Source organism: Centropristis striata, chromosome 21 (assembly GCF_030273125.1).
Source record: "Centropristis striata isolate RG_2023a ecotype Rhode Island chromosome 21, C.striata_1.0, whole genome shotgun sequence".
Taxonomy (NCBI): domain Eukaryota; kingdom Metazoa; phylum Chordata; class Actinopteri; order Perciformes; family Serranidae; genus Centropristis; species Centropristis striata.
Genome location: NC_081537.1, coordinates 19,849,002 through 19,863,717, shown reverse-complemented (window position 1 = coordinate 19,863,717; position 14,716 = coordinate 19,849,002). Strand labels below are relative to the sequence as shown.

The 14,716-nt window shown below is 39.2% G+C and overlaps 2 protein-coding genes across 2 annotated transcripts in view; one reads left to right on the top strand and one right to left on the bottom strand.

Annotated features, from left to right (window-relative positions):
• The first annotated feature begins 306 nt into the window (after positions 1–306).
• Positions 307–14,716, top strand: part of LOC131959245 (neurotrypsin-like) — a 28,341-nt gene continuing 13,931 nt past the window's right edge. Inside the window, exons 1-2 of the mRNA XM_059324377.1 lie at positions 307–630; positions 6,571–6,613. Coding sequence (XP_059180360.1) covers positions 532–630; positions 6,571–6,613 — 142 coding nt within the window. The 5' untranslated portion in view covers positions 307–531. The remainder of the gene's footprint in view (positions 631–6,570; positions 6,614–14,716) is intronic.
• LOC131959244 (E3 ubiquitin-protein ligase TRIM21-like) lies at positions 7,594–13,836 on the bottom strand. The gene is made up of 2 exons (XM_059324376.1): positions 13,002–13,836; positions 7,594–11,207 (listed from the first exon to the last, which is right to left on the bottom strand). Exons 1-2 carry the CDS (start codon positions 13,126–13,128, stop codon positions 9,517–9,519), a joined length of 1,818 nt encoding a protein of 605 aa, XP_059180359.1. The 5' UTR covers positions 13,129–13,836; the 3' UTR covers positions 7,594–9,516.

Here is a 14,716-nt window from a genome sequence, read left to right as displayed (position 1 = left end):
ATTCATTTTCATACATCAGAGTCTGTGTGTGAGGACTTGAGATGTAGTGACATTGATTCATCAGCTGAAGAGCTCATTTTGTCTGCATAGCCCAAACCTGATTATAAGTAATACAAGTAATTTATAATTAACCTGGATAAAACAGTCACAATCCATTAATGATTAATCATGCAGCTGTCAGATATAGTATATTGGTGTGTGTGTGTGTGTGTGTGTGTGTGTGAGAGAGAGAGAGAGAGAGAGAGAGAGAGAGAGGGAGAGATGCTTGTGGCATCAGGTTTTTGCAGAGCTCAACACTATTTCACCCAGGATTGGATCGGTGTGTGTGTGTCTGCGTGTGTGTGTTTTCCAACCCGTGAAGCGTTTATAGTGCCGCACCCTGTCCTCTGTGCGTAAAACCTCCCACGTACATCACCATCATCACACACCACGTTTCATTCTCCCAGCAGCTCGGGACGAGCGGAGGATAGCGGCTCACCTCGCGGACAGGTCGGACACAGAGATGGGAGTGGAGCGGAGGCTGTTCTGGCTATGACACGGACACACCGGGCGGGAAGGATGGCTCTCACCAGCCGGGAAATGATGTGCTTGATCGGAACCGCCTGCCTCTGGCTGCCGTTGTTGGCGGAGGTACGTACTCCTGTCTGATGATGATGAAGATGATGATGGGGTTGATTTTTGCAATGTGGCCTCATTTTTTTTAAAATCCCATTTTCCTTTTACTGTCCTGTGACAGTCACGCTTTGATGACCGGCTGCATCTTACAGAAAAACCTTAATCAGGTCGATAATTAGACTGATAATGCGATTAGCTTGAACCAAAATCCAGGGCAATGCTACCAATATTTAAGGACTGACTCGTGCATGTTTTTCTTAATAAAACCACCATTGATTTATTCAGGGTGCATTTCAAACAAAGCAGGTGCATTTCGGGGCGTTTGAAGCGGACCAACACCTCTAATCTGTCTTTTAACCAATTAATGGTGCAATCAAAGGGCATTGTGCAATTAAGCGAGCACGCACGCATGCACACGCGCGCATACAGTCATGCATGGTCTCAATCGCAACCCCTTCCTCCTCCCTCCTCCTCCTCCCTCCCGGCCCCCTCGGCGGGATATCATGAGAGCAGCCCATCGGTGGCTTCTCTCCCCCCGCAGGTGTTGGGAATGGACCCTGCACGGGCGGTTGAAGCTTGTCACAGCACATCAGTCAGCTCAGACATGTTGAAGATAAGAACTAGTGAAGCAGGTGGTGTTCGGGTGTGGGTCAGATCACCCAGAGTACTCACCTGGAAGTCAGGTTCAGTCATTTATTTAACAAAATCTGGTTGTTTTTATTCATGCTGCAAAACAATCAAATACTGCTAAATCAATCAATTAATTAATTAATTAATTTTCTTTTTCTCCTATGTCGTACTACAGTGTGTGTGTGTGTGTGTGTTGTGCTAATGTGCAGCATATGAGCTGTGTAGCTGGTGTAGAAGTCATTAGTGGAGTACAGTGATGTGCAGGATTTAATTAGACCCACTAACACTGGAAGCAGCCGTGCATGTAGCACAAATAGCACACTGCAGATGAGTTTCAGCTTTTTCTTTTTTCATTTCAACTCCATTAGACAAATCTTTTCATCAGGAGAATCTACATAACATCACAACAAAACATCAAACATGTTCACAAATAAACAGAAAAGGAGCCAAGCCGTGGAAATCAACCCATGGCCTCTCATACCCTGCAAATTTTCCTCTGAATCACCTCCAATATGACTTTATTTTCATAAATCAAAAGTCTTAGGATAACTCAGTGTTATAATACATGAGGGTGTAGTAGGATTAAAGGTGCTGTCTGCAAGCTGTCAGTTCTGTGTGTGTTGAAAGAAAATCTGGTGTTTTTACACAGCTCTGCCTCTGTAAATGTGGAAACAAAGAGAGTAGCTCGGCCACAACACTATTCGGTTTGTGCTTGAGCACATGAGAGGGGAATGGATGTAAAAAGAGAGGCAGTGTGAGCAAGAGGGACGGTACACCTGGCACAAGCTAACGTTCTGACAGAGCACTGACGGGAGGGGTGTGTTTGTTTGGGTGTTGAGTTCAAATTAGGGCTTCACGATTTGGGAAAGAATGTCTAATTGACTGAATGATATTTCATTGTGATTCACGATGTTGCATCATTAATTTTCATTTTCATTGAAAAATATGTTTAAAAAATATTATAGTATGAGGATCGGTACCAAACAGTTTATTTCTTAAGTCTGTAGAAGATGATTTGTGGGTTGGGACATCTCGCAGCACCACAATACTCACATATTATTTCCTTTAACATATATTGCACATTCCTACGATTTGGATATTGCACTAGTCCATATAAAGCTTTCGATAAAATTTTGATTAATCGTGCAGCCGCCTTAGTTTAAATATGTATAAACAGTCTTTCTCCAGGTGCTATTTTTAATCTACCATCAGGGTGTCATGAGGTCCTAGTCAGGGCTGGCAAAAATACTGTAGGTGTAAACCAACCAGTCCTTGAAATTCAAGTAAAAAATATATTTTGTCCCTGTTCTATTGGCAGGGCCACATCATTTGTCTGTGCCTCCAAAAACGGTTACAAATCACTGTGAAAAATAAATCTGTTAGCATAAAAAAATTGACGATACCAGTACCAATAGTAGTAGTAGTTAGTTATAGTAGTAGTAGTATAGTAGTAGTTATGTTGAGAAAGATCATGATTATGGGTAATATAAATACTTTGTTAAGGTTAGGGGACCTTCTTTGCTGTGGTTATAATAATAAATATGCAGTAAACGTTAATCAGAGTTATGGTTTCCTAAAACCTTGACTGTAAGAAACAGGAAACAATCTGTCGGATGTTTTGTTGACTCATACATCCAACTCGACCTCATACCTATACAGACTTTGTCGCTTGTTTTCTTTCTTTGCTCCCATCACAATTACCATGGCTATGAGAAGGCTTTGTCAGTTGAATGTAAACTTATATCATATATCACTTGCTGAACCTAATGTTCATCTTTGTTCTTCTTGACAACTCACTTGTGTGTTAATGCCAGCCCACCGGCATAGACCACCTTCTGTATCTGTATTAGTCTAGACACTTTCCACCCACGCTGTCTCCTTGGAATTACATTACATACTTCTCACATCAACATAATAACAAAATGGTGTTATTGAAAATATCTGCTATGTTGTAAAATGTTGACACTGAGCAAAGTGTTCTCTAAAAATTGCATTTACAGTATCCACTCGTAGGAACTAAAGCATGATTTTCATAGCTAAGTTTAACCCTTTGATGCACAACATGGGTCTAAAGTGACCCGACAGAGTTTTTATGTTCTATATCTTTTCAGTAAATTATTTTCATCATTCAGTATTCCAGGTTTCCAATTAGTTTGTTTTTGATCATCATACATCCTAATTTTTATGTTTTCCTTTATTAATTTTTAAATGAAATCCCTTTTTGTGTCACTCCCCTTCTAATGCACAACATGGTCAAAAATGACCTATATCCATTTTTTAGCTAAGTAGCTTGTTAAGCTAACCACTAAGCCAACTTCTTGGCTCATTTTTTACCCATGTTGTGCATTAGAAGGGGTGTCAATGTGTTGCGTATCAAAGGGTTAAACACTCACACGTGGTTAAGCTGAGGGAAAAATCATAGTGATGGTTTCGTATTTAAAAAGCTAAAAAAAAAAAAAAAAAACTGATACAGGATGTGTTTACTGTCCTGACATTGAATTAAGAATCTTTATCAAATTCTAACCACCAAAGTCCTTTGTAGCTAAGACCAGACCACATGTGTATGCTGGTCTGTGGTGTTAAAATCCTGCACTTTGTGTTTATGAACCCCTTCTTAAACTAGAAAAAACGCTACCAGGGAACATAATTAAGGCAGCATCTGGTTAACAAATTGCCAGTATATAAATGTTATTCTTTGGGGAAATGGAGTTGGAGCCACACCAACATTTATAAAAGCAACATTTTGGGCCAGAAATCACTGTTTTTAATAGAATCAGTAGATTAAACATGGAGCCACACAAAGCTTTTGCATAGAGCTGAACTTTGATAAACTCTGACGTGCAATTGTAAACAATCTTGACAGCACCTAGGTATTAGCGTATGGAGAGTTGCAAAGAGCTGAAAATGCAGAAAACTATTATAAATATCTGAAAGAATTAGTCAATTAATTGAGAAATGGATCAACAAATTATTCTGCAACAATTTTGAGTAATTTTAAAGCAAAAACAAAACAAAAAGGATAAATGGTTTCAGGCTATAAAATTAGATATATTTTTTACTTCTTCTATGATAAAAAAATTGAGTATATTGTGTTTTTTTAATGGCCCGTCTGATAGGGGACATTTTCACTGTCATAAACTTTTTTTTTAACCAATTTTGTGACAATGTATATTGTCGGATTTTTGTGTGATCGACCACTCACGATGCCTCATAAAAGAGGAAAATCATCAGACATACATAAAGACTGTGTGAACCTGACTGGCTTTTGCTAATAAGATTTTATCATTTAGGACTAAAAACATTTTTTTGAGCCATGCAGTAATGTCTTCTCACCCAGAGCTGAAATTGACTTCTGTATTTCTTCCCCTATCCATACAGTCCCAGCTCTATTCAGTGTCTGTTTGTGTGTGTGTGTGTGTTTGTTTGCATGGCCAAGCCTGGACGCAGCTGTGAGAGCGTCATAACTGATTAGCGCTGTAATCGAGCTGTGTGATTGATACATGAATGAAGATATCAGCACCCATGTTCACGACCACAGGTCAACCGTTCCTGCTGTAATACCATTAGAGTGAGCGGGGCTCCGGGAAGGTGTTGGTGTGTGTGTGTTCTGTGTGTGTGTGTTGTGACTATCAGATATAAAGAGACAACTGGAGAGCAGAACTCACCTGTGTGAAGGTGAAACGTGTTGTATTTCGCTGCCCTCACTACAGTTATTCCACAGTGGCAGCATGTGTGTGTGAGTGTGTGTGTATGAGAGAGTGTGTGTTATGTGCATGTGTGTCCTTCTGCAAGGTGCCCTCCTGTGTAGAGGTGTGACCTGATTTCTGAAAATGAAACCGACACTCCTCTGTCAGATATCATCTGATGCTGTCTAGTACTATTAGAGGGTGTGTGTGTGTGTGTGTGTGTGTGTGTTTACACTGTACTCTGCTCTCACACCTGAGTGACTTATAATTGTTAGATCTCTTCCTTTGTTTTCTTTGAGTGGTGCTCCCTGCTGTTAATGAATAAACTCAGATGTGAGTAAATTGTAAAACCTCTCCTCAGTTGACGAGTTTACCTCTTGACTTTTCTTTGTTCTCTGGTTTCTGGCTTTCACCTGAAAGTATTTCACATTCAAGTATAAGAAGAAGCACACTTGTCAAGGCTGAAGCAGAATCCTGTCATAGAAAATGATATGAGATTATTACTGTACTGTTTGTCGAAGAATGAGTCAGACTTCTGCTTTAAGTGGCCATTTAAATTCATCACCTCCATGCAGAGAATCATCACATTCGTGCCAGTTTTCATCTAAATTTGGTTGCAGTTACACAATGTCCTCAAAGGAACAATGACGGTTCTGATTAAACACATGAAATTATTTATGGGGACGAAGAAGAATAAGTACTGGTTTCTGTCAGGGGGAAAGGTGCTACACTCAAGGGCCTCTTTATTAGGTGAACTATGTACCTAATAAAGTGGCTGGTGTGGTCAGATTCAAGGTTGGACGTGTCGTGCGTTCAGAAATGTTCTTCTGCAGACCTTGGTTGTAACAGGTGGTTATTTGAGTTACTGTTGCCTTTCTATCATCTCAAACCTGTCTGGCCGTTCTCCTCTGACCTCTGGCATCAACAAGGCATTTTGGCCCAGATACTGCAAATAGATGTAATATAAAACCCCTCATTAAGTCAACCAATCACTGTACAGAATAGGTGTCACCTCACAGCGTTGCCACAACGGTGGATCTGTTGATTTGTTTGTGTACTCTGAACCAAGACATCAAACTTTATAACTTTCAACCTTGACAAAGACAGTGCACACCAGATCCACTCTTTGCTTTCTTATCTTTCACAATAAAACCCTAGAAATATACACTGGGAAAAGGTTTACCAGTGTGTCACCACAGACAGACTGCCAGATACTGCTCTGGGTCAACAGGATCCTGGTATTTTGTCCTTTGCCTGCTTCAATCTATTCAAACCTTTAATTGACAACTGTTGCAACTGTAACTATGAATAGTTTTGAGGCCCGTCATGCCCCAGTCTTTAAAGGGCTTAAAGCTTGTATTATTGTGGCATAATGAAAATGCATTTGCCACTAATATTGAGATTTACTTATCTCCCTACAAAAATGGATTCATGTTCCGGGGCCTGATGCCAATTTTTTTCAGCAAGTTTCTAAGATATTCTGCTAATTAACTGATAACAGAAAACAACCTCATAACCTCTGAAGTCTGTCGTGATGTTCGTCTGCTTGTGTATCAGTAAATATGGACAGAATTCTGAGATTATCAGCTGAGTTTCTGGTCCTGTGTCTAACTTGCTGCATCTCTCCTCCCGTCTGCAGGTGGTGGCTGAGGACAGTTACTTAAACGAGGTGCAGAACTCAGGTGAGTAGGAGGTGATACTCGGAGCACAGCACCCTCATCCTGTCTATAAATCAAACGTCCCTCCATCCAGCCTCTCCTCCTACACCATCTCTTCCCTTCTGCTCTGTCTGTGTTTTTCCCTCCAATTTAACCCACATTCTGACTCATGAAGCCCCTTTGTTGACGCCTCTTCTCCTCTTTCCTTTATTCACCCGCCTCAGCCCTGCTCCCACACTCAGTCTTACCTCTCCTCTTCCCTCCGGCCTGCACCCCCCTCAATTTAATTTCACTTCTTCCTCCGAGAGGAGTGGAGGCCATGTTGGGGGGTGGGGCGGGGAGCTCCTCCTTCTCGGCTCATTTCCAGTGCTGAAATATCTGTTTATCCATGTGATGCAATGAAATGCAATTACAAAGACACCTCTCACCTTACCTGAAAATCCAGCAAAGCCAGATATATCACACAGGAACCACCTTCAGGCTCTCTGAAAGTAAATGTTGTTCTCTGCTGCAACAATCTCCTCCAGCTCTCTCTCTTGTTGCACTAAATTGTATTGAAAAACAGGTTAAATGGTGAAAAACAGAGAGGCAATTTCCCCATATTCCATAATTATTATATTGTGTGTTTTTTGTGTTGAAGATGCCGTTTCCACACATCACCCACCCCCCATACAGCAAGCCTCCGAGTGTGAACCGTGTCAAATACTCATTGTGGCTGGGAAATGGATTATGGGGAGCAAGGAGACTGAGTGTTCCCATGGTGATGGGCAGAGTACCGTTGTGTTAGTGGCGAGTGTTGTGCGTCTGTGTGTATATGTGAGTGTGTGTGTGCGCTGCGGGTGTTGAGAGGAATTAAAGAACATGAATGAGGCGTACACGACGAGGGAGGAGGTGAAAGTAGTGAAGAGAGGAGAAATTTCTAAATGAAAATCAGACATGCAGAGTGATAATGAAATCAAAACAAGAAGAGACATTTCAAGATTAGAGCCCGACTGATATGGGATTTTTGAGACTGATGCCAATACTGATTAAAGAGGGGGGGAAATTAATCGAAAATCAGTAATTTTTTGAGCTGGAATGAAAAAAGACCTTTTTTTATGAGGGTTGTGCACCGTTTTTTCACCCATCTACAAATGTGCCTAGAGAGCTCCTCAAACATAAAACTTTACTAAAGCATATTTAACATTTTTATACATTATTATAGATCATACAAATAATGTATTGCATTGTCAGCCAATTCTATAAATGATAACTGAGAAAATAAACCTTGATAAAGACAGTGCACACCAGATCCGATCTTTGCCTTCTTACCTTTCACAATAAAAGCCCTACAAATTTTTACATAGTTACAACTGTCACTATGAATATTTTTGATGCAAATTCAATTCAGAGATTGTCAGCCTATTCTATAAATGATCACTGAGAAAATAAACCTTGATAAAGACGGCGCACACCAGATCCACTCTTTGCCTTCTTACCTTTCACAATAAAAGCCCTAGAAATATACAGTTTACATAGCTACAACTGGCTATGAATATTTTTGATGCAAATTCAATCCAGAGTACATTGTCAGCTTATTATATTAATGATAACTGGGGAAAAGGAATAAAATAAATAGCTTAATAAACATCATCATCATCATCATCATCATCATCATCATCATCATCATCACTGTTCAGTTACCATTTTTGAAACCTTTGATTGGCCGATATATATAATAATTCTGTCACCAGATATATCTGTTCTCTTTTTAAGATGTCGTCCTTTCCCTGATGATGGAAATGAGAAAGTGAAAATGCTGCCTGGTTTTGTTATGTAATGCTTTTTGACTTTATTAAAATTTCATCAAGCTGGCTATCAAAGTTTTATGGGCATTACAGATCATATACAGCTTTAAATTATTTCTAAATACAGTGACAGCTTATACATTTTGTGTTATCATAAAACAACTAAATAAACATGCAACTTACATGTTTTAACTGACATGAATATGTTGGATGTCTTTGGAATATATCACCAAAAAACAGGCTGATACATATTTGCTTAATTATAAATTCATAGCACCTGTTCTGTGATAATATTCAGAGAAGCCATGAGAACTAATAAGATTTTATTGATGTCATTATCGATTCTGCTTAACGGTCTGACTCTTATTGATTCCCTTTCAATTTTCTGTGTAGAAAAAAAAAAACATACTCCTCTGCAGGTTTTCCTCATCAAGGCAGCTGTTATAGTATTTCTGACACTTGGAGTAAAAAAAGGTGCTAATGTTATTATAACAAGATATTTAACCTTGAATATGAAGTAGAGACTGCCTGGAATTTTAACCCCATGTTGTATAGAAAGATGTTTCCATTCTTACTTGAAATAATATTCTTACATTAACTTAACAAGTAGCACATTTGTGACCTTTCTTTGTGAAATGAAGCAAAGCTTTGGATGTTTCTTCCTCTATACCTTGACTCCTTCTCGTAGCAAGTGTTCAGCAACATTATTATAACTGAAACCAAACCCTCAACAAAATAACATATTTTCTGCAACAAACCCAAACAACAACACCTCATTTATCAAATAGCCATTATCTGCAAACGTTACTTTATCCTTTAACAATTCCTCCTTTTAAGCATTTCCACCTCTTACACCTGATTAATTAGTTTAATATTAAATCTTTTCTGTTTTTTCCTCATATTTTAATTTTTGCTTCAAATTTAAATAATTAATGATGGTAATTATGTGTAAAATTTTTGGTTTCCTTTATCAAATTACAGTTTAAATTTCAGGCACACTGACACACAACAGCAACAGAAATCAGAAAAAGGAAGATAAATGCTTTACATATTTGATGACGATAATAAAGCAACTTTACCAACAACTCTTTTTTTGTAATTAAACACAAGTTGCATTTAAGTAATTAACCCACAAATCACTCAGCGGCTGACGGGAACAATTACCATCGGGGCTAAATTTGAACCATATTCATTATCACAAGGGTTAAAGTACGGATACAGCTCTTCAGTAAAGACACACTCAGTAAACGAGTAAATGAGGGTTGCAGTCTGTACGTCGTAGAAGGAAATAAGTCCTCCATCATAATCGACAAACACGCCGACCCGCTTCATTTTCCCCAAGTATACCGGCACGTTGGGAGAGCAGAAGATTTCCACTTTATCCTTTAGGAACCAGATGGCCCAGAGTCCACAGCCAGGCCTTCGAACAGGCACCCCCCTCCTCTGCATGGACGCGGCTGCCACACCCAGACACCACTCAGTTTTTTCACCAACAAACACCTCAAAGTAAAACCTACATGAAAAGAAGCCTCCGTGTCCCAGAACGGCGAGATTTACAGAAAACCTGTTGGGGTTCAGGATCTGGTTTCCCCCCCACAGACCTCTATCCATGCTGAATCTCACCTGTTTCCTGTCGTCAGATAAGATGAGCAGAGGGTGAGCCGTGTCAGGATCGAGAACAATGTCCACCTCATACTGCTGCACGTCTTTCAGCGTAGCGTCCTGTGACACCGCTGTGCCGTCACATAATCCTTGTACTTCTGTGTTCATTTTATTCAGCCGCATTCGCAGCTGAGAGACTGATTTGCTCAAAGATTTCCGTATGTGCTTTATCTCCACTTGTCTGTTAAAACTGAAAGTAGACAAGTCCATAGTCTGCGGCATGATTGATGGGTTCGGGGAGCTCTGGAGGAAACAAAGCTGGTCTTCAGTTTGTCTCAGCTCCCTCAGCTTCATCTTTGTCCTCTGCAGCTCTTTGATCTCCCGCTCCATGCTGCTAATAAACCCCTCTGCTTGTTCTTCTGCTGCTTTTTGCTTCTCCTCGATCACCTGCACAAGCTCCGTCTGGCTCTTCTGGATCTCAGAGACCAGCGCCACCAAGTCATGCACGCTCATCGCTATTACATCTTTGGTTTCTGTCTTGCTTTCTTCTACCGACTCCTTCGTGGCTCGGACCTTCTGCAGCCTCTCCTGGATCATCTGCTGCAATTTGGCCTCAGCGTCCCCCAGCAGAGCCTTCATCTCGTCACATGCTTGCTGCACAGGAACGACGTCATGGTTTCTGTGGCCCAAACCGGCGCAGACGTCGCACATTAAGGCCTCGTCCTTCCTACAGAACAGCGTCAGGAGTCTGGTGTGCTCCTTGCAGATCCTGTTCTCCAGGCTTTCCAACGGTTCAACCAGTGTGTGTCTCTTCAGGCCGGCAGCTCTGTGATGAGGCTCTAGATGGACTTCGCAGTAAGAAGTCAGACATTCCAGACAGGACTTGACAGCCTCTTGCTGCGTGTCAGTACAAATATCACACAGCACCGCTGCACCACAGCGAGCCTGCGGTCGGCCCGGGCTCCAGATGTGAGCGTCTGTCACTTGAAGCGACATGAACTGCGACGCAAGCTCTGAGATGAAAGTGTTGACCTTGAGGTCCGGCCTCCTTTCAAATGTTTCCTTACAGACCGGACACTGGCTGACTGGTAAGTCATCCCAGTAAGCCGTGATACAGGACATGCAGAAGTTGTGTCCACATGGAGTGGAAACTGGCCGAGTGAACACATCCAGGCAGATGGGACAAAGAAACTGGTCCTCAGATAGGAGACTGTTGCTGGAGGCCATTTCTAAGAAAAGAAAAAAACCCAGTTAAATTAAGGCAGAAAATTCACATAAACGTTATTTGCGAAAAATATTCTGACCACAAATTCCATTTAGCAGCTGTTGTGGAGCTTTCAATCACATTGCATGATCTACTGTATATCAGATAAAGTTTTCACAGTGAAAGTTTAACTCTGAACAAATAAAGTTTCTGTTTACATTTTTAGTGTGCTTTCACCTCTGCTGATCTGGTTATGCTTTCAGTTTGGTTAACATGTCTGCTTGCTTGTCAGGAGGAGTACAGAAAAACACCTGATTTTCATGAAACTTTTAACTTTCATTTAGATTGCAAGATCAGAGGGCCACTGCTCCAATTTCTCTTTCGTGAATATCTGATAAAATGATCACAAACTCAAAACAATGTCAGCCTGGGTTTGTGAATTCTATTTTCTGATATTCTGTGAACCAAATAATAAGTAAGAAAATATTTGTTAGTTGCGGCTCTAAATGCATTTTCTACATCAAAATATTTGCAAAGTTCACATAAAAAAAGAGAGAAAAAAGTGAGACCTCTATTGTTTACGAGCTTGCAGTGATTTGGATTTGGATTTTATTTTACTGTAAAACAAAAGGAGTTGTCAAATATTTATATTTATTCTAGTAATATCTGGCATACCACAAGGATATGTGTTTACCAAGGTTATAATAGTTCTGGATTTTTCATTGGTTTTTAGTTTAGTTTAGTTTTGTGATTTTTTGTTTTCAAATTCACTTAGTTTTAATGAGTTTGCTAGTATTAATTAGTTTTTATTTTTGGGAAAATGCTTAGTTTTAGTTTAGTTTTTATTAGTTTTAGTTTTTTTGGAATGGGGTATTTGTTGCGTGCCAGATTAAAAACAGTCACAATAAATGTTGCCTTTATTTCCTTTGTCTTATCCATCTCAGCCCAATAAGTTTATTAAGTCATAAAACCAGATGGATGAAATAGATTTCATATCAACCAAAAAGGTTTACGTATGAAAAAGTTGACAAAGACGAAAATGAAGGACATTTTCACTATAATTTTAGTTAGTTTTGTAACCACACAATACAGTTTCAGTTAGTTATTGTTTTGTTTTTTTAAACTCTTGTTTTTATTTATTTATTAATTTTTAATTTATAAGCACCAAGAGGACTGCCATCCAATTTTGTTGTATTTTTGTGTATCTATCTTATTTCTATTTCAATTAATGACAATGTTTTTTCAATTCTAGTTTTCTTTATTTCGTTTTCGTTAACTATTATAACCTTGGTGTTTTCTAATATGACAGTTGGGAAAGGGTTATTTTTCCCCCCTGTGTAATCATTGACTTTTTGTGAGCTTGAAAGCTCAGGTTCAAAGTTCATTATTGACTTACAAATACCTGTTAAAATTAAAATCCACCACAATATCCTGCAGTGAATTACAGGAAGACAATTTAAAAGCTGCAGAAGAGCTTATAAACTAAACTGATGAACTGTTGTTTCAAAGGTCAGAACTGTTTTTAGCCAACAAAATGAACAAAGTCCTTTAAATGCATCCTGACCAAAAACATAAATGTACATGAAAACTGTGGAAAGTGAATCTGCTGATCGACCATGTGATGGTAAACTAAATGGACCTTTTGTTTACCAGCTACAACAACACATTTGTATTGTGCTGGAGAAAGCAGCATTTCTTAACAAAAAGGCTGAAATAGCAACGATAAGGATACAACTACTAACTCCACACAACTCCACACAACATAGATTTCAGTATTTCTGCGTCATATTGAATGTTTGGCTCAGTGAAAGCTACTTACGTGTGTTGCTGTCGTCTGTAAAGGAGCAATAATGACGACTGGGATTCTGGGTGTTTCTGTTTCCCAGGAAAGAAGTTTGCTTTCGGTTTCTTCCTGTGTCATGTTTCTTAAAGGGACAGGCACACATTTTCTGTGTGTGAAGTCAGGGGCTTTTTGAGGTTTGGAAACCAGTGAGGGTGGTTTTTTGGGACCGATGTCTGAGTGTGTTCTCTATTATTTATTGTTTGAGGATAGATTTCTGTTTTAGTTCAGTACATTTCTGCCTGATTGATTTCCTGTTTCTCAGACTCTCTCAGCCTTCCCATTCTGCTCTTCCTCTTATCTTCCTCCAAATTGGACCCTGTGTGTGTTTCTGTGTGTGTGTACTAGACTGTAGTGTGTGTGTCTTGGTCACATTGCAGCAAATCTCTGAGTGTGTATGTGTGTTAGTGTGCAAGGTGGGCACGAGGGTTGCACCGCGTAGATAATGTTGCAGGACGGCCAAGCTGTGTGTGTCGGAGAGATAAGACTGTTGCCGGTTACTGAAGCACCTCTACCATTAATCATAGTTTAGTAGCCGCCTGGCCTCGAAAACCATGAAAGCTTCACTGTGTACAGAGAGACTGAAATCCTTCAGAGAAAGTAGCAACACCACAGGGAAAAATACTCCATTACAAGTAAAAGAAAGACCTTTCCTGTTGGTTTGGGGGAATTTAATGCCCTCAGATCAGTTGATGAAGTAAAGGAGGGAGACAGGAAAATGAAGAAACTAAAGCAGAACCATTATGGTTTTCATTTTAGAGGCAGATTTTAAACAGGAATAATTAACCAACTTACTAATATGGCAGCAGCTGTAGTGACTTAAAAAATAAATAAACTCAAATGAAAATAGACCATTATACAATCCAAATAGCGTATAAAGGGCACAACAATGAAAAATAGCTTAGAAGCAATAACGATAGAAAGGAAGGATGCATACAAAAAAAATAAGACAAAGGAAAGAAACAAGAAAAAATGAATAAATAAGACAAAGGAAATAAACAAGAATAAATAAATAAATAAGACAACGGAAATAAAAAAGAAATAAGAAATAAGAAAAAGGAAATATAACAACAAAGAAGTAAGTAAAAACTAAATTAATAAGAAAAAAGTTATCAAAATGAAAAAATAAACACAAAAAAGTAAACAAATTAAGAAATAAAAACAAGAAAAAAATAAATAGAAATAAAAAGAAAAAATAAACAAGAAAAATATGCACAAATACATGATAATTAACAAATAAAAAACAAATAATTGGGATACATTTTACCTCTTACCTGGTGATTTGCTGATTTTGCCTCTAGTGCTGTCAGCTGTTTTTATTTAAATATCTCAACCTCACGATGTTCAAATTTGGTGCATAACTTTCACTTTCATACGTCTATAAACAAAGACACAAAGGTTCTCTGTTTAATCTGCCTCCTCGTTCTCTAAATCTAGTGAAAACGTCCTCAGAGAGCATTAGTGTCTCTGGTGCCTTTATGTGTACCACTCTGCTTGTTAAATTCTGCAACATAATTCATTTTCGTTAATGCGTCCATGTAAGTTGATATCAGGCCGCAGTATATAACCTGTTCTATATTTTGTGGCCTAATTCTGCTTCACTTTGATGTCAGCAGTTTCGCTCTCAGCCTGTCTAAGCTTCACTCACACGTTCCTGCTTCTCGTAGAAGATTACTGTGTCAGATCACCACCAT